Genomic DNA, 26,932 nt, shown 5'->3' on the forward strand with positions numbered 1-26,932 from the left:
AAAAAAAAAAAGTAAATTATTATTTTATTATTGGAATGGGGGATAGCAAGCTGGGAGTGCCTTGGTGGACTCCCCTGCTTGCAGGTGGTGTGGGTTGCGGTCACCCCCCCGCAGCACCGGCACCGCCTCTCCGGCGGGGCAGGGCCGTGGGCGGGGAGGAGCGGGGCTCGGCTCGGCTCAGCACGGCTCAGCACGGCTCAGCACGGCTCGGCACGGCTCGGCTGGGCTCGGCACGGGGCTGGCAGCGGCGGGATGTTCAGCTGGCTGGGCAAGCAGGGCGGCGGGCGGGAGCGCGGCGGCGGAGGCGGCGACGTGGTGCAGACGGTGACCGGGGGGCTGCGGGACCTTTACCTCCGTAAGCTGCTGCCGCTGGAGGAGCACTACCGCTTCCATGACTTCCACTCGCCCGCCCTGGAGGAGGCCGATTTCGAGAACAAGCCCATGGTGCTGCTGGTGGGGCAGTACAGCACCGGCAAGACCACCTTCATCCGGTAGGTGGCGGACACCCGGGGGTGCCCCCCCCCCACCCGGCGATGGGTGCTGCTGCGCCCCGGGGTGCCTGAGGGGCTGTGCTGAGGATGGGGGCGGCTTCTGGGTCTGAGCTTTAGCTGCTGTGTATTGCTCCTACTTCCTGCTTCAGACCCTTCTCTCGATTTCATGTTCTGCCGGGAAAGCGTAACCTCGCTGTCTACTTCCTGTTAACTTTGTATTTTTTCTTCTTTCTAAATTGTTTCAGAGGAAAAGGTGCTACTTGGCGTTAAAAGCACTGTCATCGCCGGCCATGCAACCTTATGTCCGCCCCTTCTTTCCCTAAAGAAGTTTAATACTTAGGTTGGGTGTGGGTACAGGGGAGAAACACGACAGCGGTCATGCAGTGTCCTCAGAGATCTTTTTTCCCCTCACGCTCCTGTTCAATCGTGTTGAAGAGGAAACATCACTAACTGTGAATTGTACAAATATTTCACTTCTAGTTCCAAAGGTTCCTGGCAGCCTTGCTATGGCACTTTTACTTTCACAGTGCAGAAGGCTCCCCTCCTCACGCCCCACCGAGGAGCGGTGTTTCCCTTTACTCACCTTTTCAGGTGTTTGCAGAGCCCGTCACGTTTTGTGCTTGCCTTGCAGCCAGCTGGCTGCAGGCTTGAGGTTCACCTTGCTTCTTTGCCGGTGGTTTCTGACTTCTGCTAACACGCTGAGTGGGCTTTCTCAGAGCAGCGTGCTAAAAATAGGCATAGGGCTGTAATTAAGAGAAACTTGGTTTCGGGATCCCCATTGGTAGCTGAAAGGGAGGTATGTGTTTGTGGGGCGGGTGGTTTGAATGTTTCTCGTGTTTCTCAACCCGTGCTGACTGATTCATTTTCTTCTTTACATGTATTCAAATTCTAGCAGCCCTGGTAGGCTGGGTGTATTTCCAGGTAAGTGATCTTACCTGGCTTAGGGACAAAGGAAGGCAAGGGCACAGGTAATGTGGGACAGAGTGGTCCGGAACAGAGATGTACCAGAACCTGTTCTGCCTGTCAGCCGACTTGCTGTGTCATTTGCAGTTCATAGGAAATTTTTTTCCCCTCCGGTTTGCCTTGGACGAGAACTCACATTCTTGATTTATGGATGTTTGGTGTTCTGTCCTTTGCAGCTGCCCATATTTGACTGAACGTAACTCAGTATCACACTCAGGAGCACTGATAGGCCTTGTACTGCTTCACAAGTACTTCTGGTGCTGTTGCTTTGTGTGTAACTTGTTACGTCTAATCGTAAAATACAGAATAATAGGGCTGACCGATAGTAATGGATGGTCTGCAAGAAGAAAGAAATATCGTTCATTACGACTATTTCCCACCTTTTCAGTGTTATTTCCCAGGGAAGTGAGACTTCACTGGTCTCTGCTGGGAGCAGATATCTGGACACATTTTGAACCCTCTGGCAACCATCAACTAAATTTGACTGATATAAATGTTAAAGATATCTTATGATTTTATCAAAATGTCTGAATGGAGGAAGCAACTTCTACTATGATGTGCCCTCCTTTTCACCCAGACACCCCTTTTTCCTGTCCCCAGTTTACATAGATCGCAGTGTGGTTTAATCCCTTACTAGATACTGGAGAATTTGGGAATTCACAGGAATTGACTATTGAGACCCTGTCTGTAATAAAACAGTTGCTATGGCTTCTAAAAGAAACACAGTCACCATTAACACCTTCCCCAGGGAAGCCAGAAAAACATTAATTATATCAGGGTTTGCTATAGAATAGGTAATAACTGTAGATAATCATTGGCTGCATCAGCATGAGAAAACTCTCCATTCAACATGGGCAGCAACTTATGACAACAGTGTAAAGGTTATGTCACAGTGACTGATATTCAAAATCCAGTTTAGAGGAAAGGAGAAAAAAGGCAAAGAAATGAGAAGTGAAATTGTGCATGTATAATAAAGGGAAGACTTACAAAAGAAGAAATACTGCAGTGGCCAGGTCAGCCACAAATTAATTTCCTCCATTGTAGGGTGATTTCCCATGTTTGAAAAAAAAAACAAAAAAAAAGGCATACTCTCTCAAGATTCTTATAATTCATGGTTTATAACTGATAGGTTTTTCTAGAAAGTAGTTAGACTATATCTTTTTTTTTCTTTTTTTTTTTCCAGTAGCCTTTTGGCAAGGAAGCATTATTTTAAACCTTAATTAAAACTGCTTTTTGTTTTCACGTTTCTCCATCTCATAGTCAGGAGGACACACTAGATCTATTTTTGTGTTTACTATCATGTTTGTATGTGAACCTGCAAATCTGTTTAGCTGATGAGTATTCATTTGAGATTAACTTTTTGAGGCTACCTAGCATGGGGTAATTTGTTTTAGAAATTATCGTGAGAACTTCACATTTTCATAGTTCTGACACATCCACATCCACCCAGTTCCTTCCACTCAGTCTTCATGGAAAACAGTGATCTAGTAATGACTGAATGTCCTGAGGGATTAGGATAGAAAAACAAACACTTCCAGGTTTCTGTCAGCCTTTCTGGTTTTTCACTTGGTGCTGTTGTTATTGGTTGCTCTCTGAACAATGCAGTGGAACTGGCCGGTTTCACTGTCTGAGTAAGACGTAGTGTGCTAATGCTGTTTCATTTAAGCGTCTAACAATGCCAATAACTCGAATATATCGAGGCCCAAATGGCAATACTTATATGATTGTTTTTTTAATAGGGTGGGAGGATGGGTGAGAGCCAAGTGCTTATCGTACACGTAAGCTGCTTGGCATTGTACCTGCGCAGCTTCTGTAATACTCCCAACTTCTCATGGCTGCTTTAGAGGAAGAAGTGATGAAAGGAGGGCCAGGAGAAGAGAACTGCAGTGTATCAGAGACGAGATCATCAGTGCACATTTGTAATCACCACTTTTTCTATTCTACAAGTGTAAGAGACTAAGTGTTGTTTTTTTTTTTCATTTTAACATATCAAGATGAGGAAAAACAGAAGTGAATTCCTCAGCTCTCCAGATCGTGCTTTTACTTTGTTCAGAGGTCTTACTCAGAGGTTAAAATGGTAAACTTCCCTCTATTTAACTCAGCTGGAGCTGAGTTTTGTGAAAGCTCCATTTCATATCTGTAATATCTAGAGCCTGCTAATGGTGTGCCATCAGTTGTATGGCAAGAATGGGCCGCATCATTTTTTTTGTTGGATCTTTCTGAATTTCTTTGGGTCTGTAGAACTTCTTTGTTACTAGCACTATGTGTAAGTCTTATTCAAGGTATTTGGAACAGAATTCTTGCATTATAGCAAACATCTTCTTTTGTTACGTTTAAAAAAAAAAAAGTGGCGAGGATTTGTGGTAGCACGTAGTGTGGAGGTGGGCAGCCTTAGGAAAGGAGACTTAGCTTGTCTCTCCATACATCACATTGCATCCTTGCCCAGTGCTGTTCTGTCCAGCTAGCCTGTGTTCATGTGTTAGTATGGCTTAACTGAAGCATGCAGGCTTCAGATGATTATCAGTATCCGCAACTGTGAGTAATCTTTGCTATCTCTGGAACTTGTAAACCAGTTTCCTGTAGTTGGGCTATAGATCTGGCAAAGGGATGTAGATGAATGTTTGCTAGCAAAGCAGAAAGTTTATAGCCCAGGTAAAAACAAAGGGTGAAGAGCAAGTCCCTTGAGTCAACAGGATGTCTGTTGTTTGATCTAGACTGTCTTTGGGACAGATGCTATTTTTAAGCATTCTTCCTGTGAATCTTTTTGAACTCCCTCTCTGCTGAAAGTTCCTGAGAAGGGCATGTGGTCACAGATGCTAAAAATCCAGGTAGCTTCCTGTGCTAATATAACACTGTACAAAAACATTTGCAGTTTTTCAGTTCACAGAAGGCTGGTCTTCCCTTTTGTGTGGCTAAGTGAAACTGATATTTTCATAATGAGAGGAAGTGTGATATAGCTTGTACAACCAGCACTGAAGAAGACCTGGGGTATCTTTTTGGCTGTTTTGGTTCTTGACATGTGACTGAGCGAGTGTCTTAATGGAAAATACCTGCCTTACCAAGTGCTTGCTGTCTCTGAATAGCTGCAGCAGGCCCAGAACTCTGGCTCTTGGGTGGGACTCAGTATTTGGAAGGAGCTCTTGCCTTCCTGCATTATCTCTGAAAGCCTGGCTTTTAAAGCTGCATCTGTGAAGCTAACTTGGAAGTATCATTGCAAGTCAGTAGCGCTTTATTCAAATTTGTTCTATGTCTAGTCATTTGAATATGCAGGTAATCTGAATTTGCATTGTTCGAGTTCTGAGCTCAAAATACCATGTTGAAAATCCTGTAAGGTGCTTGACACTTTCAACTCTTTGTAAATTCTGCAAGTGTTGTGTGTGCCAGCAACTTCATGAACAGGCCATGAGATTATTTTTTTAGTCATCTAAAATAAAACTGCCATTGAAGTTCCATCACCAATGCCTGTCAGGTTCATGAGCTTTTCTGACGGGTAGCAATGATACTATAGATACTTCGGGGAATGTATTTTGCAGGAAGAACAGCCTGGAAGTCTTCTCAAGACAATGGAAAATTACGAAACTTATAAAATGATGGTAGAACAGTTATAGTGCTGTTAGATTAAGGACCAGAACAAACCTATTACTTAAAGGCCAGCGTTAATCTAGACGTGCTCAAAGCTATAACTGGTGCTGTCATTGGATGTGGGACCAGCACTGACAATTTGTGCTTAGTACTTCAAGGTGATAATTTTTAAGATGGTGCTGTTGAGAATGAGGACAGTAGTACTCATACTTTCATACATTCACATTAAAGCTAAGCAGGATTGTTTGCTCATGTTTGTGAAAAGTAGCAAATGTGAGAGTGTAGGCTGGAGGCTTGGTTGATAGGCTTGTGGCTTCTCTCGCTTGTCGTTTGCCATCCAGGAAGGTATGCAGGCAGGCTTTAAGTACGTATTCTGTTTCCACTAAGTTCTAGCATTTAAATATGTGCATCCTTCATTTGAGATCTTGCCAGTCAAGACTTGCTGTATCAGACTTGGCCCAATGGGCATGTGCAGTCTGTGTCTCAGCAGATTGCTCAGAGGGGGATGCATGATGGCTTCTGTTTGTACAGCATCGCCTGATTTGGTGCATGTGGGATGTATGTTACCTTTAGCCATGGAGTTCCTATGGGTCTAACTTGTTTTACCCTGGGTATCAGAAAGTAATTGTTAATTAAAATAAATAAAATTGAATAAAAACTCCTTTTCCTCAGTCTCAAATAGAAGTAACTGTATTGTCTCCTAACTGTATTATCTCTGCTGTGGAAAGGTGAGTTCAAGGTAGTAAAAACAGTGTGTTGCAACTGAGTTCATTGAATGGTTATGTCTGTTAGCAAGCTGATGTTGCTCGTGCTGTGTTTCAGACCACTCCCTTTCAGTGCTAGCAGCACTTGTATGGGATTGCAAACATGGACAAAAAAACAGCAGTCTTATAGCGTAACCTACAGCACTGTGATCATTGGTAGAAGCATCCATTTGAGTGGCTCAGGTGTTGCAGGTGAGGGAATACTTTCCACCCTATTTTTGTAAAGTGACTGACTCGATGCTTTTACCTAGTTGTTGTGAAAAACTGGAATCCCTCTTTTTTTTTTTTTTCCCCTAGCTAATAGAAATAGTGAAATGCAGAGAAAAATGTAACTTTATGATTCTAGTGTGTGGGTATCCTTGGGAATTTTCAAGGGCATTGGAGGTATTTGCTTTTTTCCTAGCTCTCAGTCATACATTCTCTTTATCTATTCTCCATCTCTAGATATCTACTTGAACAAGACTTCCCAGGCATGCGGATTGGTCCAGAGCCTACCACAGATTCTTTTATTGCTGTGATGTATGGAGAATCAGAAGGAAGTGTTCCTGGAAATGCCCTGGTTGTTGATCCTAAGAAGCCATTCCGCAAACTCAGCCGTTTTGGAAATGCTTTCCTGAACAGGTGAGATCTGGTTGGTTGCTGTCTTTTGATTTTAAGTCTGAATTTCTACTTGATACCACCTTCAAACATCAGTGCTGTTTACCAAGTCTTTTCTGCTGTATTCATATTGAACAGCATAAAATAAGTATTCAAGTACAAGCAGAAGCAGTGACAGTTCAAGTGCATTAAAAAAAAAAAAGGCAGTACGAAGTCGCACTAGTGTACAGCTGACTTTTTTTAAGGCATTATGCTAGCTGGAACTCAAGATCGGTTTGGGCACAAGTTTCTCTGCTCAATAAAACTAATATGGAAGTACTGTTGTTTAAAAACTACCATCCAGAATACAAAAAGATCTATTTCCTTTGATGCTGTCTTGTTCCTCTGCACTGGTCCCTTAAACACTAGAGGTTTTGGAGTAACTCTTCAAAATTGTGAATTGCAGAGATATGTAAAAAGGCCTGCAAGAATGGAGAATATTTGAAGGAATATTCTTTTGAAGGATTTTTTTTTTGAATATTTGAAGGAATATTTTTTTCCTTTTGAAGGAAAAAAAAATATATTCAAGCTGTTAAGTGTATATTCAAGCAGTCCAGTAAAAAGCTTGAAAACCAGATGGTTTTCAAGCAGTGCAGTAGACCAGGATGATAGTGTTAGTTTCTGGATACCTGCTGTGTATTTGCAAAAACAGGCGGAGTTGTTAAGGAGCTGTGAATATTGTGGTAAGTAGCTTAACGTGCAGTTGGAAATATTTATTTCCATTTTGAAGTTATTAATAACTTCGGCATTGTGTGAGCAGTCGCCTTGTTTTCTTCCTGTATTTGATGGTGATTTGAGATGGAGGCCTGCTTTTGCTAGCCAATTAATCTAAATTGGTTCTCTTTTAACAATAAGCTTTCCTGTTTGGCTGATAAACACTGACATATGTGTTAAAAGTTCATCGTGTATGGTCTATCTAGCTGTGCGTATCCACAAAAGAAAGTTTATGTTTATAGCTACTTATGGTTGGCTTGGCTATCAGTTTGCTGAGAGATAATATGTGCTGTGGGAAGCTGCAGTCAGGTCCTACTTTAATACTTCTGGGGCCCCCTTTCTGTGAGGTGTATTAGCTAAATTCTGTCCTCCAGATCACTGATCTTTCTTACCCCACTAATGTATCCTAGGCTATCTATGAAAACAGCTAACATAATTATCCTGTAAATAGTATTTTTCACAGCAATCAAGTACTTACACTGAACATGTAATAAAGCTACGTGTTTGTTTGGATGAAAGATTTACATAATGATTTTTTTTAATTTCTCAATCCTACTGTTATGTTTTATGGATAAACCTAAGGTAGTACTTTTACATGGCTATGGACACTTAACAAAGCCAAACGTCCTTTTCATCTAAATGTAACGTGAGAGAAGACAGTGTCTGAGGTAATGGAGAAACTAAAATACAAACAAGAACACTGTAGCGCAATGAAGACTTGTACTTGCTAATTAGCTTCATTAACTTACTGATACTATCTTGCCACTTTTTCTGTGACCTGTTCTTATTCCCCTCCCTTGTATCTCACTGATTCTGGTAGATGTCTCTGTAAGGTTCCTGACTGTAGAAACTCGTTTTTTATTTCTCCTGTGTACTTGTAAGGAAGGTTGAGAGGGAGGGGGACAGGACCTATGTGTGCCTTTGGATGCTGACTAAAGTAAGTTAAAAAAGAACATTGCAGTATACCAGAAGGTTATGGAGAAAATCAGTACCACTGAGGAGAAACACATGGTCCTGCTTTAATCTAATGGGTGTCTGAATGGATGCAAAAAGGAGAAGTTCTTGTTTGGATAAACTCTAGATTTTCAAAAGGTAATCTTAAGGAAAAAAAAAAAATCAACAGGTGATTGGTGGTTGCAAAGTTGTTGATTTTACTTTTGCAAAAAATGTAACTTTTATGTTTTCAAGGATAGCTTAATATTGCTGGTTTTCTTTAATAATAGTCTTTTAATAATATGAAGAGCATGAAAGCATCAACATGCTGCAAGAAGTTACAGTCATCTCACTCAGCTAAACTATATTTGTAAAGCTTTTTTATTAGGAAAAAAAACATGTCGTTTAAGTAGTTTTGCTTTTTATGATGTAGCACTTGAAATCACACTTTATACAGCTTATGTAAGAAATGATAGTTCACAGCCAAGTCTCAGTGTCCAAACCAGATATTCAAATACAAGTAACATTACTGTTTTAAGTTGTCTGAAATACTAGTTTGACCTAAGATTATTAACCCACCTGTTGTCTTCAGATAATGGATATATTCAAAAAGCTACAGACAGTTAATTGTGGTTTGAGTTTATCCTTTTATTTCATATCTCTTTCTTATGTATTTTCTTCCTTTGCTACTAATGACTTCTGTCAAGTCTGCTGTGTGTTTCCATTTCTGTGGCCTGTTAGCTCCCTGTTTTCTTGCACGGCCTTTTCCAGCTGTCCGCATTTGGGCGATGCCTCCATCAAAATACTACAGCATTGTTCAGCTGAAATAATGGTGCTCCTCTTCCTGTAAGATAGCTTCAGAAACATCTCAGTGATACTAAACTGGGCTTTCTTTGAGATAGTGGTAAGAAAAAAAACAGAGATGAAAACTCAGTCATCAGAATCTTGCAAATTTGTGAAAGCTACTTCATGTTGTTCATGCTAGTGATGTATGCTTTTGTAATGGTTGTTGTGGTCAAATGTATTTTCTTTGTCACTTTTTGTGCATCCGTTGTGCTTCCACAAAATGTTTGCTTTAACACAGTGTCTCCTTTAGTCTTTAGAAAATCTTAAAAATCACTATTTTATTCAATAGTACCTCACTGTTACATTTTTAACTAAATTTCTGGGGATGATAGCTCTTTATGTTGGTCATCGAGTTTGCTTTCAGTGGTGTTTTGCAAGCTTTGCAGATGCTAGGTTGCACTGTGCACTGTGTTCTTGTCTATATGGTCTTCAATCACTACCCGATAAGAAGATTAAACTCTTATGCAAATCTTTTAAAGGCAGTTTGTGATGAAGGGCAGTAAAGTTTTTTTCAATCATGAATTATCCCAGAAGCATCAGAGTTTGGAGTGCAGGTTTGGCTTGCCAGTAACTGAATTTAAGCCTTTTTTTTTTTTCTTTTTAGAATGGTGCATGTGTGGCCCATGTTGTCAGCTCTTGCTACATTTGGAATTTTATCATCACCTAGATAATACAGTTCATATGGTTTTGCGGTTTTGCATGGCTTTCCACTGTTTTCCTTTCCTCTTTTTGTTTTGATGTGTTTTTTTAAGAAGCACTCCAGTTTTCTTTGTTTTGGCCGCCATACATGTTTAAAAACAAAATGGCATTCATTAAGGACTTCAAAAACTTTTCCTTTTTTTTTTTTTTTTTAAAATTTCACTTCAGTCTTTCTAAAAGCTAATACATAAAGAGGGCAAGGGACAATCTACATGTGAGCTAGAGATCATGCTAATGTTTTTTTCTCTTCTCCTTGCCTGCAGATTCCTGTGTTCTCAATTGCCTAACCAGGTGCTGAAGAGTATCAGCATTATTGACAGCCCAGGCATCCTCTCTGGAGAGAAACAGCGCATCAGCAGAGGTGAGTTGCAGGAGCTGAAAATAACTGAGCACACTGACTATCAGAGATGGTTCTAAATCTCCTTGGTCTGCCTCTATGTTTTATATTCAATCTCCCTTCTTCCTCCACCAAAAAAATAAAAATAAAAATAGTTCTGTCTTTCTCCTTCTCCGCTTAAATGAAAGGAAAGTAATGCTTGGCAGCATTCAAGTACCTGCTGCCACTTCCATAACAGTATGGAAGTGAACACGAAATATGCAGAAAATTGAGGCATCGTGTTAATCAGACACTGAAAAAGTGAGCACTTGTGTGGCAAAATTCAACGCTGACAGGGATTGTTGCTTAAAAGACTCTGGATCTTCACTGCCATCTAGAATTACTCTTCTGACTTAACAGAATATACAGCTGTTGTTTCTTTATTGTTCTGAAACTCTCTTTCTTGATGGTATTTGCCTTATCAAGTGTTTTTATGGCCTAATTGACCTGCCCTTACATACAGTAGACTTTCACCTAGACAGTGCTGAGTCATAACCTTAAGCTTTCCTCATCTGTTAACAAGGTTTTAACTTGACTAGTTTGCATTTCACCAAGGTGTTTTTCAATGTGTTAGGGATTTTTCTTGAATACCTAACTTGGCATAGTGCTTATATCAAAAATGTGTTTCTGCTGTATGATGTTGAGCTTTAACCAGTATGGCTGCACCATAAGGTACAACCACGAGGTTTTAGGAGACAGCCTTGCAGTGCTCTTGTTCTCTGTACCTCAAGTTTGCAGGGCAATTGCTGCTGAGGTTTAAGGTTTCATATAGTTAGATGCCAGCATTCCTGGTGTACCTGCAAGTTGCTGTACGGAGCTATTGCACGCACTGATTGTACACTGTTAACGATTAGGCAATACTGTGCTCACCCATGAAATATTTCATAGTCAGATACATTTCCTGTGTATGAATTCCAGATTTCTTATGCAGTTCGAAAACAGGTGGTTTTGTGGAGAGCAAACTTGATGTATCCTGTGATGCTGCACTGCAGGGCCTGTCTGAATGGCTTTTGGAAGGACTTCAACATACGCTACAAGCCTAATTTAGTATGTTTTGAAGTTTGAGTTGTTCGGAGGCCCTCTTTAAAACACTGCGTACAAACGTAAGCAGCATTCTACTGGATATTTTCTGTTTTTCTTAAATGTGTCTGCACTAGAGAAATTCTTATTCTGAACTGTAACAAGGTGACAGCTTGTTGTAGGCTTCATTGTTGGAGCTGTCATTTCCTTTCACTGAAGGTGAATAGAGATGTAAACACAGGGAGTCTTTACTTGCCAGAATAGGTCTAAAAGTATTGGGTGACTCTTTAGCAGAATTTCTTTTCTGACAGCTTCAGATTTTTGTATTTCAAAATTGTACATTTTTTGTTTAAATTTTCAGTATCTTTCTATTTCATTTTAGACTTGAGTTTTTCTTATGAAACTTAGTGCCGTTTTCTAATGGATATATGTAAGATGAGATTTTTTCATAATGCAGTAATGGAATGTGACATGAAATAACACCCGATAAATATTATTACCTGCTTTCTATTCTGCATGTTGCTGGTGTCTATTCATATCCAAGTTTGTCAGTTACATTTCTAGAGAATTAATGGAAGAGTAACAACCATTCTTAGTTTACAGGACCTCAGCTTTTGCTCCTTTCACCTAGTAAAAGACTAGAAGAAAGTAAAGGTGCTCTGCAGAAATGCAGGCAATACGTTACTTCCCAGGTGTTTTATTTAGAGCTCTGTAAAGCTCGCAAGGTGTCCATAGGTGAAGGAGCCGATCATTTTCTAAAGGATCAAAAACGTACACTTAGGACAATATTCAAAGCTGTCTTTCTTTTGACACACCTTTCCTGCTCCTGTTGTCAGCTGGAGAATGTGCCAGAGGCTTCCTGCCTGTCAGCTCACTGCCTGCGTAAGTGGCTCGACGGGAATGTGCAAATGTGTGCTGGCATTGTCCCCTCAGACAATGGCTGTCCCTGTGCTGCTGCTGCCCTGTGAGTGCACCAGAAGGTTCAGCAGCATCACTGGTGATGTTCACAAAGCAGACTGAAACATAAAAGTGTGTGTGGTCTGCAAGGTTTGGAAGGAATAATGAGTGTGAGGAGAGGAGGAAGGTGAAACAATGGCTGGCAGGGTATGGGGAGGAACTGATTTGAGAAAGGGAGGAGAATTTGATTCATGACTGTTGGAATGACTGTAGGATTAAAGAAATTGTTCAGAAAATGTGGTGACCTTTTTTCTTGCAGCGTTCAAGGACCACGCCTTGATAATTTTACTGCAAATGTCAATATGAATGCCTGCTGAAAGGAAAGGAAACATACATTCCTCTTTCCCCTGGGAAGCTGACTGGTACTGAACCCAAAGGAAAGGGTTTAAAGAAGCATGGGGAAAAAGATCAGAAAAAATGCACAACGTTGCTCACCTTGCATTTTTTTAGAACCAGAGTTATTAAGCACTGTTAATTTTGTCAGTTTGGTCAGGCTTGTGAAAATGTTGTTGGGAATTCTGAAACGTGATGTACATAGTTATAGTATTGTGTCAGTCTTTTCTTTCCAGTGAGGCACTGTCTGTTCTCTTTAGGACTACACTGCCAACAAGAGTGCAGTAAGAGTGTCATCTGAGAGTGCTGGATTGAGACAGGTTTTCATTGACATAACTGGAAACTTACCCCAGGACTGGAGTGTTTAAAAAAGAATATTTAAAAAATGCTTCTTTGTGTAGGACCAAGTTGCATTTGAAAGAGTGGGACAGTTTAGATGCCTGCTTGTTGCATAACAAGAAAAGAACAGCAGGCTTTTTGGGGGGGAATAGCTGTTCTTGTCCAGGTCCCAAATGTGTGTGTTCGTAGCCTTGTTTTTATGGTAGTACTGTACCAGTGGGTGGGATCGCTCCACACTCTGTCCACCCCTGCTTCATGAACTAAGCGACTAATTGTTCTCTGGACTTGGCAGCTCCTCATTGCAGCACTCATCCAAGAGGTAGCTCACTGCTGCAGTAACACGAGCCACAGGGCTGGAAGAACTGGACAATCTGCCTGTCCCTCCTTGCAGAGGATGGGTGGAACCCATCAAGTCTCCCTGATTATTTTCTGAATTGTAGAAGATTTGGGAGATGGTATTAGGGCAAGTTGGAAATTATTTACCTTAGGCCCCAAAGGGAAAGTCTATCATTTGTCTAAATTTTTATTACTGACTGACACAGAAAATCAACCCACACTTGCGCTGGATGATTGCATAGTTTTATCTTTGAGTAGAGCTGGTGGCTGTCATGTGCAGGACGTGTACTTTGCCCTGGGCCAGTAACACATGAGAGTTCATAATCATTGTTCTCATCAGTGGTTGCAGAGCTGGTAACCTTGCACGGTCTCTCATCAACTTTTTCATCTCATTGTTTTCATTGTTTTCTTTTGCTTCATCTGGCTCCCTGTTGAGCCCCTTGCTGATGCCTGACCTTTGTGCCTGTGCTGGATGCACTGTCTGCCTTCTTCCTTGCAGCTCAGGATGAGCTTAAGAGCTCTTCAGTGCTGCTGGTGGGTTGCTGCTCTTCTTCATCCTTTAGCTGAGTATGAGGGTGACTTGTGACTTTCTGATATGTACTTGTAAATAGACTTTGTAACTCCTGAGACAGATAATAGCTGACAGCAGGTGTGGGGACAAACCTTTGAAGAAGTAGGAACAGTAGGGCAGCAAAAGGCTGAGAAGCACCAACACTGATTTTTTTTCTTTTGGTCATGTTTTCCATACTGATCTGTGTTGAACTGGTACTGCTCAATTTTGAAAATCCAACTCCATGCATGTACACTGCATGTGACAGGATCCTAAGTGCATTGTGACCCAGTGCTCTTCTATGCTTCCTTTAAAGAACATTGCTTTGACTGATGGAATAGATGCTGCATTGCACGCTCTGTGGGGACAGGATAGAAAAATCATGAAGTCAACTATGTGGAAACTCTTGGCTGAAATGTTTAAGTATATATTGCTGCCCTGTAGTTCAGATATACTCTTAATACTCTAACTGCTGAATCTATGGAAATGGATTCACTTGTAATTGCAAGTTTTCGTTAAAATGAATAGATTGTCAGATCTTAGTTATTATCTTTTTCTTACCAGTTTTAAGCAAGCAGATTTTTCTTCCCAAACCAAATGCTTCATTAACTTTTATTTCATTCATATTCAAAAGAAATGTTTGTTTACATATTCTTACTGAATATGCAAATTGTAGTTCAAAATCCATCAAATGCATGCTGGGAATTTATATATTTATTTATTTAGCCAGCCCTTTAAGTCCACTTTGTACCGTTAGTGGAAAACTTACTAGAATTTAACTAGTTTCATTTTGCAATTTTACATATTTAATTTCGAGCAGATTTCCTTCTACATATATAAAGTCCAGAACAGGTTGTTGCATAGTTCAGATTTGTGCAGTGATGCTACTATGTTGTGCAGAGAAGTAGCATAAGATTCTTTTCTCCCTTTCTTTCCTGCTAAGTTCTTATAGAGATAAATTATAGTGATTCGTAGCGATTTTGATAAATTGTTTGCGTTAACTGAGAAGAGCTCTCTTCCAGATGTGTTTTGTGCAGCTCTCCTCCTTGCCCCCTTTCATCTCCTTTTGTCCTCCTTTTCATCTCTTGTTCATCTCTTCTAGAACTGGTCACAGAAAAGAATGTAGGAAATCCGGATAGGACAGGGTTTTTGCACTTTTAACAAAGTATTTATTTTAATGGGAAAGGTGGTGGTTTTGTTGTTGGTAGTGACGGTGTTTAGCCAGTTAAAAAGCCTGACCTGCATCCTTTTGGTCCTAATAATACCTTATTACCACTGCCTTCTCCATTCTGTTTGATATGACTGTGCTGGATTTTAGTGGCAGTGGGTGGGAAGACAGGTAACTGGGGACACTTTCGTACTGTTAACTAGAAATTCCAGATTTCATTTCATATGCTAATTGTCATTTTTAAACAAAAGATTTAAGACTGAGTTCTTCCGTATGTTGATAAGCATGTACAAGTATGCTTCGTGAGAAATCTGGAATTCCCCATTTTTCCTATTTTTCTCCTTGTTTTCTAATAGAGCTTCGCTAGGGCCAATAGAAAAAGCTGATTTACTTTTGGGTTAAAAACCAACAACTTGAAGATATAGTGAATAATGACTTCACTGAGCCAGCATTCTTTTAAGCAAAGCTAAGCGACTTCACAATGTCCCCTTATCCTTTTATTTAAACGGTGTAAAAGATGCTGGGCAGAATGAGGAGTGGAGAAGAGTTTTGCTTGTGTTTGGACAAGAAACATGGAGTATTTAGCTAACTGGCTCATGTATGAGTAGTTTAAGTGGTTTTGTTTGCTGGGGGAGTGCAGGTCTGAAGGCCTGTATTACACAGTTGAGAAATGACCAACAATGCCCTGGAGAGTTCACTGGTGATAACTGAGCTTTCTTTGTTGTCAGTGCTTAAATATCTGCTTCTGGAGACAAAAGTGTAATTTCTATTTGGGTTACTTTACAACAGTCCTTGCATTTTGACTGCTGCCTCTTTTAGTTTGTGTCTCTTTCTGAGAGGAAAAATAGGGCCAGAATATCATCTCCCAGTCAGACCTTGCTGTTCTTCACTCAAACAAGATGAGTCATGTGCATGCCAAGCCCAACGCCACATCATTTATGGTGACTCTTTGCAGATTAAATGTGTCACTTCTGAATAAGGATTTCCTGAATACTGTTTGCTGTGTGGATTAGGCTACCTGTTGCATTTAAAAAAGCATTCAGACAGGTGCTACAAAAAGGCTTTCCTTCAGAACATCAAAAAGTCTCTCTCAGATGATCAGAAAGGTCGCTGCCTGTTTGTGTTCTGTAATCTGTCACATCCTCAAGGCCATCAGCAACACAGGCTCATTACTGGTAAACTGGATTTCCCAGTTTGCTGTGGCAGAAATAACAGCAAGTGTTGCAGTGCAAAGAGATAAGAGTTAGGAAATGTTTTTAAAATCCAAAAATTTTTGGTTGCTGTTTTAGACTGGGGTGCTGCACTTGCAGCCTGTTACTATGGGCACACAGAGGTACCCAAGTGGCCAGTGTTAACAGTGAGAAGAGAGCTTGTGACAAGAGCCCCACAAACCTTCTTAGCTTGCTCTCCATGCTGAAGTCAGAACCTCTCAGAAGAGGCAAACATGGGTGTGAGATGATATTTCACAGCAACGTGAAAGATAGCAACGTAGATAATGGATGGCAAGGTTCAGGAAAATCAAGGTTAGTAATCAAAAGAAAAGGTGGTAATAATGAGACCTGTCTAAGGACATGTAGGATACAGTTGTCTTGACCTGTCCACAGATACTCTCCTCCAGGTGGTCTGTCTCCCTTTTTCCTCTTGGCAGATGCTATGATACCCTTGTTCTGCACCCCCATCCCTACCTTCTGAGACTCACTGCTCCCAACAGGAGAACTGATAGTGCGTTCTTTCCTCAGGCTACGACTTCTGCCAAGTCCTCCAGTGGTTTGCGGAAAGAGTCGACCGCATCATTCTCCTCTTTGATGCCCATAAGCTGGATATATCTGATGAGTTTTCAGAGGCTATAAAGTCATTCCGGGGCCAGGATGACAAGATTCGAGTGGTGCTTAATAAGGCTGACCAGGTGGACACACAGCAGCTGATGAGGGTCTATGGTGCACTCATGTGGTCCCTGGGAAAGGTGATCAACACTCCAGAGGTGCTGCGGGTCTACATTGGCTCCTTCTGGGCCCATCCTCTCCGAAACACAGAGAATCGAAGACTCTTTGAGGCAGAGGCACAGGATCTTTTCAGGACATCCAGAGTCTCCCGCAGAAGGCCGCAGTGCGGAAGCTCAATGATCTCATTAAGAGGGCAAGACTCGCAAAGGTAAGAAAATATGCCAAGTTAATCGAATGAGCAATCTCTTCTGTCTTTTCCAGTGTGTCCTTTCTCATCTTTCCCAATCTTTGTACTCATAAAATGTGTGGTTTTCAGTAAATGGATTGCATTGTCAGTTTTACATGGAAGAGGTCATAGAGGCAAATGGGAGGAAATAAAGACTTGTACTGGGGTGCCTCCCTTACTTTAGAGAAGGACATCAAATCTTTTTAGGCCATTAAAACTATTGTTTGCTGGGAGGGGAGGTGCAAAATTTTTATGCTGCACTTAACTTAAGATTAACATTAAAATTAACTTAATGCTGCTTTTTGAAGATAAACCACTTTCTTTTTGTCGTGCTCCTGGTGTTATGGCATTAAAAACTGCTATTAACTGAATCTGTTTTGTATACATTTCTGTCAGCTTTTTATTTTCCTTCATTACAATCACTTTGGAAATGGAAAGGTATCAGATCATTTTTAGGTGTTTCTATGTAACATAAAATAAAAACAGATAAAGGTGAATACAAAATACAGTGCTCAAGGGGCTTGCTTATCAGTCAGCTCTGGAAGGGGAATAAACTGTTTATCTGCAGGACAGCAGCAATGTAATTCTTACAGTGTCATACTTCTGTCTTCTGCACTGAACTTGAAGTACTGAGTCAAAATTACAGCATTGCGTAGTATTTTTGTCCAATGTCTCTACCTCTGTGTTCTGAATCCCTTCTAAAACATGTGCAGCAACCCAAAACAAAAACAAACTGTTAACTTGCTGTCAAATTTGGATATTTTTGTTGTTGCTTGTTCGTGTTTTTTTAAGTCCTGTGACTCATATCCCATTCTGATGAGAATTATTCTTATCTTTAAGAAACACATGTGCTCATTTGCAGGCCTTAGACTGCTTAGCCATACCCATGTGAAACTGTCAGTGCTTGTGAACTATAAACGTACTTTTCTGATTTTGCTAGAAGAATTATTTTAAACATAAGACCATAAAATTACTTAAGATTATTTATAAACTCTCTTGGAAATATCCCCGTTTCATCAATTCTGTCATTCTGGAGGACGTTCACATCTGCCCGATGAGAAAATTTCATGGCTTTATGCAGAAACTATGCTTCTTTATGCTGTCTATTTTTATCTGCTCTGTAGAAATTTGAGTGTATCTGTAATTAAAATGCATGCATTCCCTTTAGATAGGAGGAAGTGGTGTTGAATGTGTATGGTCCATTTTTGCTTAGCTACTGTTCTGTTCTGTTAAGTCAAACGTGAAAGTTTGGTTCTTAAGACATTCAAAGAAACATTGGTTACACCACTTCTAGTGAATAGTGAATATATCTTTTTTTTTTTATCCAGTAAGCTTCTAAATGAGTAAGTAAAGGAATGTGACCACACTTTCCTTGCATAGGTTATGTGTAAGGTTTTTCCAGAATAAAATAAGGCACGTTCTGTGGTGTTTTGGTGGTAGTTAATTATTGTACACATCACCATATCTGCATAATCATGTTTTTCTACTGCTTCTCTTTTGTGGTAATCTTTGCCCATTACTCAAATTTTCAGCTTTTTTATATTCTATGGTATGATAATGATAGACATTCTTAATTTTATATTTTTTTCTCTGTGTGTGAAAATTGTGTCTGGGAAACAGCTGCATCTTTTGTTTGTTTGTTTTTCAAATAAAGAAAGGTTTGAGTTCTTTAAAAGACTCATCCTGTTACAGAGGCCATTTGACTTCAGTGGTCCTTCCTAGGTCAGAGCTTAAGAAGGCATGTTCATTACTTCAAGTTGTAATGGAATGTATGTGCATTGCTTCTAAAAGAAGCCTGACCTAGCGCTTCCCTCCCTTGTGCAGCATGAGTATCTGTGCCTACACGATGAATGGAATAAATGAATTCACCCCAGTGAGAACAAATGCAACCCACAGTTTCTGTCCTGGACCAGCTCACTTGCTGTGTGGCCACACAGATCCCTTTTGTTGGTGAAAGGTGGTGGGAGGGTGGCAAGGGAAGAGATGAATGGTTTGAGGGTAAGGGTGGAAGGAGGGTACGTGGGCAGGGTGGATACTTTGATGGCAGTGTTGGTTCATCTTGATCACAGCAGATGAAAAACTCAAAGAGGTCTGCAAGTATTGATGTGTTTTAGGGCTTGTCATCCTAAATTAATGCCTTCCCTAGTATGCTGGAATGGCTCTGCTTTTCTCCCAAGGCTTTGCAGGGCAGCCAAGGTATGCTGTTATTATAGCATACTAACTGCTCTGTCATCCTTTTGTGGCTACATAAATATAGACTATGTGCTCACTTCTCTGGGAGTAAAAAGGTAGGAATGCCTTGTCACTTCAGTTAGATAGCCCTACCACTTAACATGCTTGGATTACTCAAGCCATTATCCCATTGCTTCACTCAATAATTGGTAAGACAAGTAGAGTTACAACTCTCCACCGTTGAGACAGATAGACTAGTACAGCTGATTTTTTTCTGCGTGATCCAGGAATGTAAGTGACAGGGCAGCATTTTAGGACCTTGCTTTTGTTCTCGCTGTTGGTACCGATACAATGGTGTACAATGCTCCTTCTTAAACTGTGCTTTTTTTTTTTCCCAAGTGTGTATATCTTTATTTTTTTTAATGCAGTTGCTTTCTCTCAGCCTCTCAAAGGACTACTGAAAGCAGCAAAAGTTAGTTGACACCTCTTTCTGTAAACATGAGGTTCAGCAAACAATTGCTGATAATATGTTGTCCTTCAGATGACTTATTTTTTGAGATGACTTTATTCATTCTGTTTCTTTTTATGACCTGGGTGAAGCTTATATGAGCAGTAGTATTGATTTCAACTTTGCTTCTTCTTAGGTACATGCTTATATCATCAGTTACCTGAAAAAAGAAATGCCCTCTGTTTTTGGAAAAGAGAACAAGAAGAAGGAACTGATCAGCAGGTTACCGGAGATCTATGGCCAGCTGCAAAGAGAATATCATATCTCAGCAGGGGACTTTCCTGAAGTCAAAAAAATGCAGGTAAAACAATAGATTACAGTTCCACTGAAATAACATTAATTTTCTGACACGATTGAGAAATTAGAAAAGATAGAACAGAGCATCTCAGCGTTATAGTTTGGAGCCTTCAGGCAAATGGCAAAAGAGCAGAAGTGACAGGCACTGGTGTTAGCATGACTTGGAAGCAGTGAAGATGATTGATAATTTTCTTAGTGTGTGTGCATCCCCAGATACAAAACTGTAGAAATTGCCATAAGGAATCAAACCTTCTGTCCTTTTAGTCAATATTTGTTTGCTATTGGCAGATAGTACTTAATGTTTTAGAAGATGGTACAAATAAAATGTTAGAGGACTCCTATGGGCTAAGCTGTTTCTTGATTTGTGTCCTAAATGTGGGTATTTATATCACTTCTGTAATTCTGTCAGGTATTTGGGTAGGTGAAGATGCCCATACTCACACATCATTCATATTTACCCTTCTCTGTTCTTGCTCTTACTGATGATGTTTGCCATTGAGTAACAAAGGCAATAGGTTACCTGAAAAGTCCAGCTTTAAAGCTGCTGCTTCTGAAAACCATGATTTTCTGTTTTTTTCCTGTCCTTTTGAGCTGTATTCTGTGAAGAAAAAGTAGCTCTCAATTTATACTTTTATTGTTATTTTAATATCTCTTACCTCTTTTTTCTTTTTTGAACTCTGTGCAAATCTTACTACCTGCTTTTTGTCACTTTCTTTAGGGAACGACAGCTATGCTGTGTTAGCCATGCTTTTCAATTTATTCCTCAAGCCTCAATTTGCAATCTTTTGATCTCAGATCATAGGCTTCTTGAATGATCTTTGAATTAGAAGATATCTGATCTTCTAAGTTGATGTACTTGAGAATAGGAACTTGCAGTTTGGGCTGACCTTGGCTAGTCAAGCATGTGATGGAGAATATTTTTCAGATTGATATTTGCACATTATTCTGACCATTTATGTGGTATATCTACACTGCTAATCATAAAGAGTGATGACTAGCTGTCGCTGTCTTCATTAACCTAACCTATCTATAGGGATGCACAAGTTTATTTTACGGATTAAAATATTTAACTTAGGGATCAGTTGTTTGCATGAGACACTAATTTATAGATTTAGTACAAGATCTATTACATCTAGATTTTCACAAGCAGAATAGTTGAGGAAGGATTTCATGAAGTTAGGTTTTAGAAAGGGATTCGCATGGAAAAAGTGCAGTTTTTCTTTCTTTGCCTCTTTCCTTTGTGATAGGAAAAGAGAGAATGAGTGACTTGTCAGTTTGGATATTGAAACAAAGTTTGCACAGAACTTTATCAGACTAATAATGTATATCACTAAGCCTCAGCAGCAGATGGCAGCAAATATATACATGAGAGATCATTCATTTCTGTACTGAGGGGAAAAAAACTGAGAAAACAGATAGCAAACTTGACCTTTACTTTCTAAGTTACTGTATATCATAAATTTTCGCTGAACAGTTGCTGTAAATCAGGTGATTGTGCACAAACTTCACCTGAATGGAGTGATTGTTGTTCACTGGCAGTATTTCCTTTAAGAAATGTGAAGTTCTTTGTGCAGGGGTGAAGCAATTTGTCTGTACTTCAAGTTTCTTGGTTTGTATTGTTACAGTTCTGCTATGTAGGGGAGCAGCTCCCTGAGATAGATGGGATTTGTCAAAGCAGTTTAACAGTTTTCTTTTTGTTTTTGTCTGTTTCCACTGTAACTCTTCTTTCCTGGTTAGCCTTTTGCATGTAGAAATCAATAAATAACTGCCTAAACAAAATTTAATTTTTAATTTTTCTGACGTGAAATATGCTTGGGCTTGTGTTGAAATAGCACATATCACCTAGTTAAAAATCTCACTGAGGTTGGTAGGAGTTTATACACAAGATGATAACTCTATAAATGACTTGATGACTTCTGGCAGCACTGCTATAAAAATGTTGCTGCTGTTACCCCAGCTCAGTGTTTTTTTTATTATTATTGGTAAAGGACATTGCTTCATGACCTAGTTACAAAAAAGAAGTTTAATCTGTAAAATGAGATGAGACCTGCAAACTCTTGAATGTATTTGCTAACTTTAAATGCTTGCAGAAGGGCTAGCAGGTCTAAGGCCCTACTTGCATACTTTCTTTGATGTTTGGAAGAAAATCATCAAATGGAAAGTTGTTAGGTAACATCACCTATTCTTATGCACAGCCATTTTGAAAACTGTTGTAAATGCAATTGAATAGAGGAACACTTGCAAAATTGTCTCCGTATATTTGATCAATGTATTAGGTATGATATGTATGTGTCCACCTTGCTTATCCTTCAAGAAAAAATTGAGTTTCAGTTGTGGGATCTATTTCAAAAGATTATTTTCATTTGAAGCCCGTTCCTTAACCAATGTAACACCAGACTGATCTAGTGGTAGGTTTCCCTGACCATGGCAGGGGAGTTGAAATTAAATGATCTTTAAGGTCCCTTCCAACCCGAACCATTCTGTGATTCTAACCTTTTCAGTGTATTGGAAGTTTTTCTAACTGCTGTCACTGAAATGTTTATATCTTTGACAGGAGCAGCTGGAGACTTGTGACTTCACTAAATTTCACTCTTTGAAACCAAAGCTTATTGAAGCTGTGGATAATATGCTGGCAAACAAGATTGCCTCCCTGATGAGCCTGATCAGCCAGGAAGAAAGCAATATGCCCACAGAGTTGGTTCACGGTGGGGCATTTGATGGCACCATGGCAGGACCTTTTGGCCAGGGATATGGAGAAGGTGCAAAGGAAGGAGCTGATGAAGAAGAATGGGTTGTTGCCAAAGATAAACCTGCTTATGATGAAATTTTCTACACTTTATCACCAATCAATGGCAAAATATCTGGGATCAATGCAAAGAAAGAGATGGTGACTTCCAAACTACCCAACAGTGTCTTGGGGAAGATCTGGAAACTCGCAGATTGTGATGGTGATGGGATGTTGGATGATGAGGAATTTGCATTAGCAAAACATCTCATCAAGATAAAACTGGATGGGTATGAACTGCCTGGCACACTGCCTTCGCACCTGGTGCCACCATCTCACAGGAAACCTTTGCAGACAGCAGAGTGAAAAATATTAGGAGAAGAATGAGGATTTTGGATGTCTTTCAATGAATGTGTTGAAACTACCGAAATTTGAATTTAGGCTTAAATCTTCAAAACTCACAGCCCATTTCACGCAAGTTACTGAAATTAGAAGCATAGTAGCAGGGAAACATTTGTGTAGTAGTCCCTGCTGACCTTCACTGAGACATGCTTATCACAAGTGCCTTGTATAGATCTATCATAATGCGTGGATGGTAAGGTGAAAATGTTTCTGTAGTGTTGCTTCCATATCTTGCTGCCTCTACAGCCATAAAGCAGAAAAAAAAAGTATGAAATCACTGATCTTCACCAAACCTAAGCACTTAGCAACCATGGGTTACTCCAAACTATTTATTTTAGTTAGTGCAAGGAAGCTCTAAATGTTATATTCACCTGCCTGTGAGAGGAACATTTTCTACACTGAAAGCATACTTTAGGCATCAAGTGAATGTCAACATTTCTATAGGTTAAGAAAAAGCAGATATAAAAAGAAATTTAAATTTTTGTTCTATTTTTTTGTTGTTGTTCTTATTTAATTTGGGAGTAGAGAAAGAGTAAAGTTGTGGCAAGAATATTAAGTGCTCAGAATATGAGCAGACTTATTTTAAAACTCTGGTGCTTATAGCTAGAAAGTACAAAATATTAAAATGATTCTTTCAGTCTGTCATCACTGTCTTATCTGAAGAGCTGCTGCTGCAGTTTTGTACAGCACTGTATACTCAGTATTATCTTTAAAAGAACTGAATCTCCTTTGTTCCTTGGATTTGGTGTTTCTTTTGAGGTTTCAGTTTAGCTGCGCTGCAAATTCCTGAATTTTTCAAAGTCAGAGCAGAATGTTTCCACTGAAATAAAGTTTCCATTGAAATAAAGCCTCATATAATGTTCAGAAAAAGTGCATTGTTCAAAGTCAGCATCTTCAAAGCATGTTGAATTGTCTTGAGAAATTTCCATGGGTATTTAATTTTTATTTACAGTTAATTATACAGGTATCTATATTATCTTATACTTTTTTTTTAAAGTGAGGTTTTTTAGCTCTTTTGCCAGCAGCTAGCTGACAACCACTGAAGAGAGATTTGATTGATATGGTGGCAGATTTGAAAGCTGGGGCCACTAACAGAAATCTTTACATTGACTGAAATAAGTTATAGACTGGTCCCTTCAAATATTATTCCTTTATTAAAACAAAAAGAATGGATTATTAATCGTCATTTTTCTAATGACAAAATCAAATGTTGAACCTATTGGCTTACTGCTGCTTCCAACTGATTTTACCAGTACCTTAAAAGAAAGTAATTTTACCTTAAAAGAAGGTATATTTTTGGTCCTGTGAACCTGTCTTTTGGGGAGGGCCACTTCTTTTCTGAAATCAAACTTGGCTATCATTGTAGGTCTATGTATGTGAACAAGAATTGACTTGTACTCCATTTGTAGTATGAAATGTCCTACATATCAAAGGTACTGTAACTTCAGGCACTTTTTCTTTGAGTCTCAATAAGTATTAGCAGTAGTGCCTTCTGAGACAGAGCAAGCCAAAAAGTGTTTAAGCATCTTTGCAGTGGGGGTAGGGAGGGAAGTAATTTGAGTGTTGTCTCTGAGTTAAGACTTCAGTCACATTTACATGTTGAGATCTGTAGGTGTGATCTAAGAAGAGCCTCAGCTTTTTCTTCAAATTGTATGTTTGTAGGTTGTCAGTCGGTTTTCATACTTCAAATCTTTCTGGACATCTTATCTTTCTGCATCATTTCTATTCTAAAGTGAAATTACCATGAACTTTGCTAGGACTCTTCCATGTGAAAACAATGAAGCTATTTTAAATGGTGACAGAAGAACACCTTCACCTTGCCAGGCGTCCGGGCCTGTGTCAAGGATATCCCAGCACAGTTAATCATTCTTGAGGACTTGCTTGCTTTGTCTTATTCTTAGTTTTTTCTCTTATAATTCAAGTGTACCAACTTTATTTCTGTTAGACCTATGGTAGGAGCCAAATTAGCCTTAGCACATCTCTGTGCACTTCCGTAGAGCTGTGAAACTTGACCATGAGTCTACCTGTGTGACCGCGTGTCTGCAGAGTAACTGATTCTCTATGTAATTTATTTTTAGTTGAACAAAAAGTATTATATAGACTTTGCAAGGGGTGTTAAAAATCAGGCTGTTAGTTTGTGGGTAGTTTTTGTACTCAGTGACAAGTTTGTACACTAATGACCAACCAGAATAGCTTTGCAAGGAAAGCCACCAGGAGAAAGAAAACTTCTGTGTTGTGCCTAATGTAGAGTGGGCAAAGCTGACAGGATCTTGGAAGCTGCTGATCTTCCAACTCTGTTGTACTTACCTTGCCCTTCTGCTGCACAGGGTTCCAGGGTGGGCCTGTGTTTGAATTCCCACCACATGTGGCTTCCAGGAGTGATGCTCCAAGTGTTTTGGAGTCGTGTGATCCCATGCCAGTAGAAATATCCTTCTGTAGCAAAGGGAGAGGAGCAGGATAGTTTCTCAGTGATTTATATATATTTTTTTCTAGTTTTACTGGTAGTAAAATGGAGAATACAGCCTTTTTTTTTTTCAGACTCTGTGAGAATGTGCTAACTTGGACTTAGAGGGGACAAATTGAAATGCATTATTTTGATAATTTAAATATTTTCTTTAGATATAGTTGAAATGTTTTGCTCTTTTCCTGTAAGACTTGAAGGGGAAGGGGAATGCACAAAGCATGTATAAGAGTAGAGGTGGATTCACTGTTGATCTGGAGGAGTAGGAGCATTTCAGGACCAGCATGCAATGAATGCATATCTAGATATGTGGTGCAGTGCACTGGCATGTTAACAGAAGTCATAATTAGTTGATAGGAATTCAAGTACATTTCATGTGGACTTTAAACTGCAGTTTCATGTGCAGCTAAACTAATCTAGTAGAGTGCTGTTGCTCAGGGGAAGCAATATGGATAGTGCTCTGCTGAGTTAGTGAGACAACATGTAAGGAGCATGAGGAGGAGAGAAGGGAGCAGGATTACCTTCTCATGAAATTGTGTTACTGGGAAGAGCGGTATGAGGTAATCTTTGTTGTTCATTTGATGTTGTTATTAATCTCTGCTCAAGAAAGAACAGGATCTTGGATTGGTTGGCCATTTTATGCCAAGGATTTTGATTACAAATGCTGAAGGATCATTCAAAACTGTCAAGAATTCATTCTGTGAATTTAGTGCTCATTGGTGTAGTTTGCTGCTGTAAACCAAAGTAGACACTGCTGCTTTTACCTCTTTTCTAGCTGTTCTGCAACAGTTTTAATTCCCAGCTGAAATTTTGTTCCCACAGAAATCAATTAGATTTTTGTTTGGAAGAAAAAATGTGAGACAACTGTTCAAAACCACACTACAGGACAGCAAGACCCTTTCAAAACTGTGACAGGTTGAAAATGGAGAGTTTAGAAAGATCTTTAGGTCAGGATGAGGTCCTGCTCCTTAGTTAAGAATGGTGTAGACTTGCATGGAATATGGTATCAAAGCAGTGGTATCCAGTCCCTGATTTTTCAACATCATTTATCTCCAGTACTTGAAGGGCACACTATTTTTCTTCTCACTTTTTTCCCTTCACCATGTGCACTCAGTTCGATGGCTCTTTGTATTGTTGGAATTCAAGCAGAGAATTTGAAGTGTATGTTTTCTTTTGTATGTGTAACTTAGCATGGAGAGAATGAACACGAACATCTTGTACTTCACATGCACACCTTTTTGAATGCTTTTGTTGAATACTGTGTTTTCCCCTTAAAGGCACTCAATTTATTTTTGAGGGAGTTTGATCTGTGCAGAGCGCTTCACTTTGTCCAGCTAGGCAAACAAAGCTGTAAGTTCATTATTGTTGCACTTTTTATTACACAATAAATTCCTTGCAGATACTGTAATATATTTTAATATGCTTTGTAATCATTTTTAGAAAGTGGTGATAAAAACTGCTGATTTAATAAACTAATATTGAACTACCTGA

The 26,932-nt window shown here is 39.6% G+C and overlaps 1 protein-coding gene across 1 annotated transcript; it reads left to right on the top strand.

Moving 5' to 3' along the window:
- Positions 1-100: 100 nt before the first annotated feature.
- Positions 101-26,932, top strand: EHD4 (EH domain containing 4). The gene is given in 7 exon segments (XM_013192272.3): positions 101-491; positions 6,245-6,421; positions 9,892-9,989; positions 16,447-16,779; positions 16,782-16,858; positions 19,693-19,857; positions 22,408-26,932. Coding segments are annotated over 7 exon segments (1,626 nt in total). The 5' UTR covers positions 101-252; the 3' UTR covers positions 22,945-26,932.

Source organism: Anser cygnoides, chromosome 5 (genome assembly GCF_040182565.1).
Source record: "Anser cygnoides isolate HZ-2024a breed goose chromosome 5, Taihu_goose_T2T_genome, whole genome shotgun sequence".
Taxonomy (NCBI): Eukaryota; Metazoa; Chordata; class Aves; order Anseriformes; family Anatidae; genus Anser; species Anser cygnoides.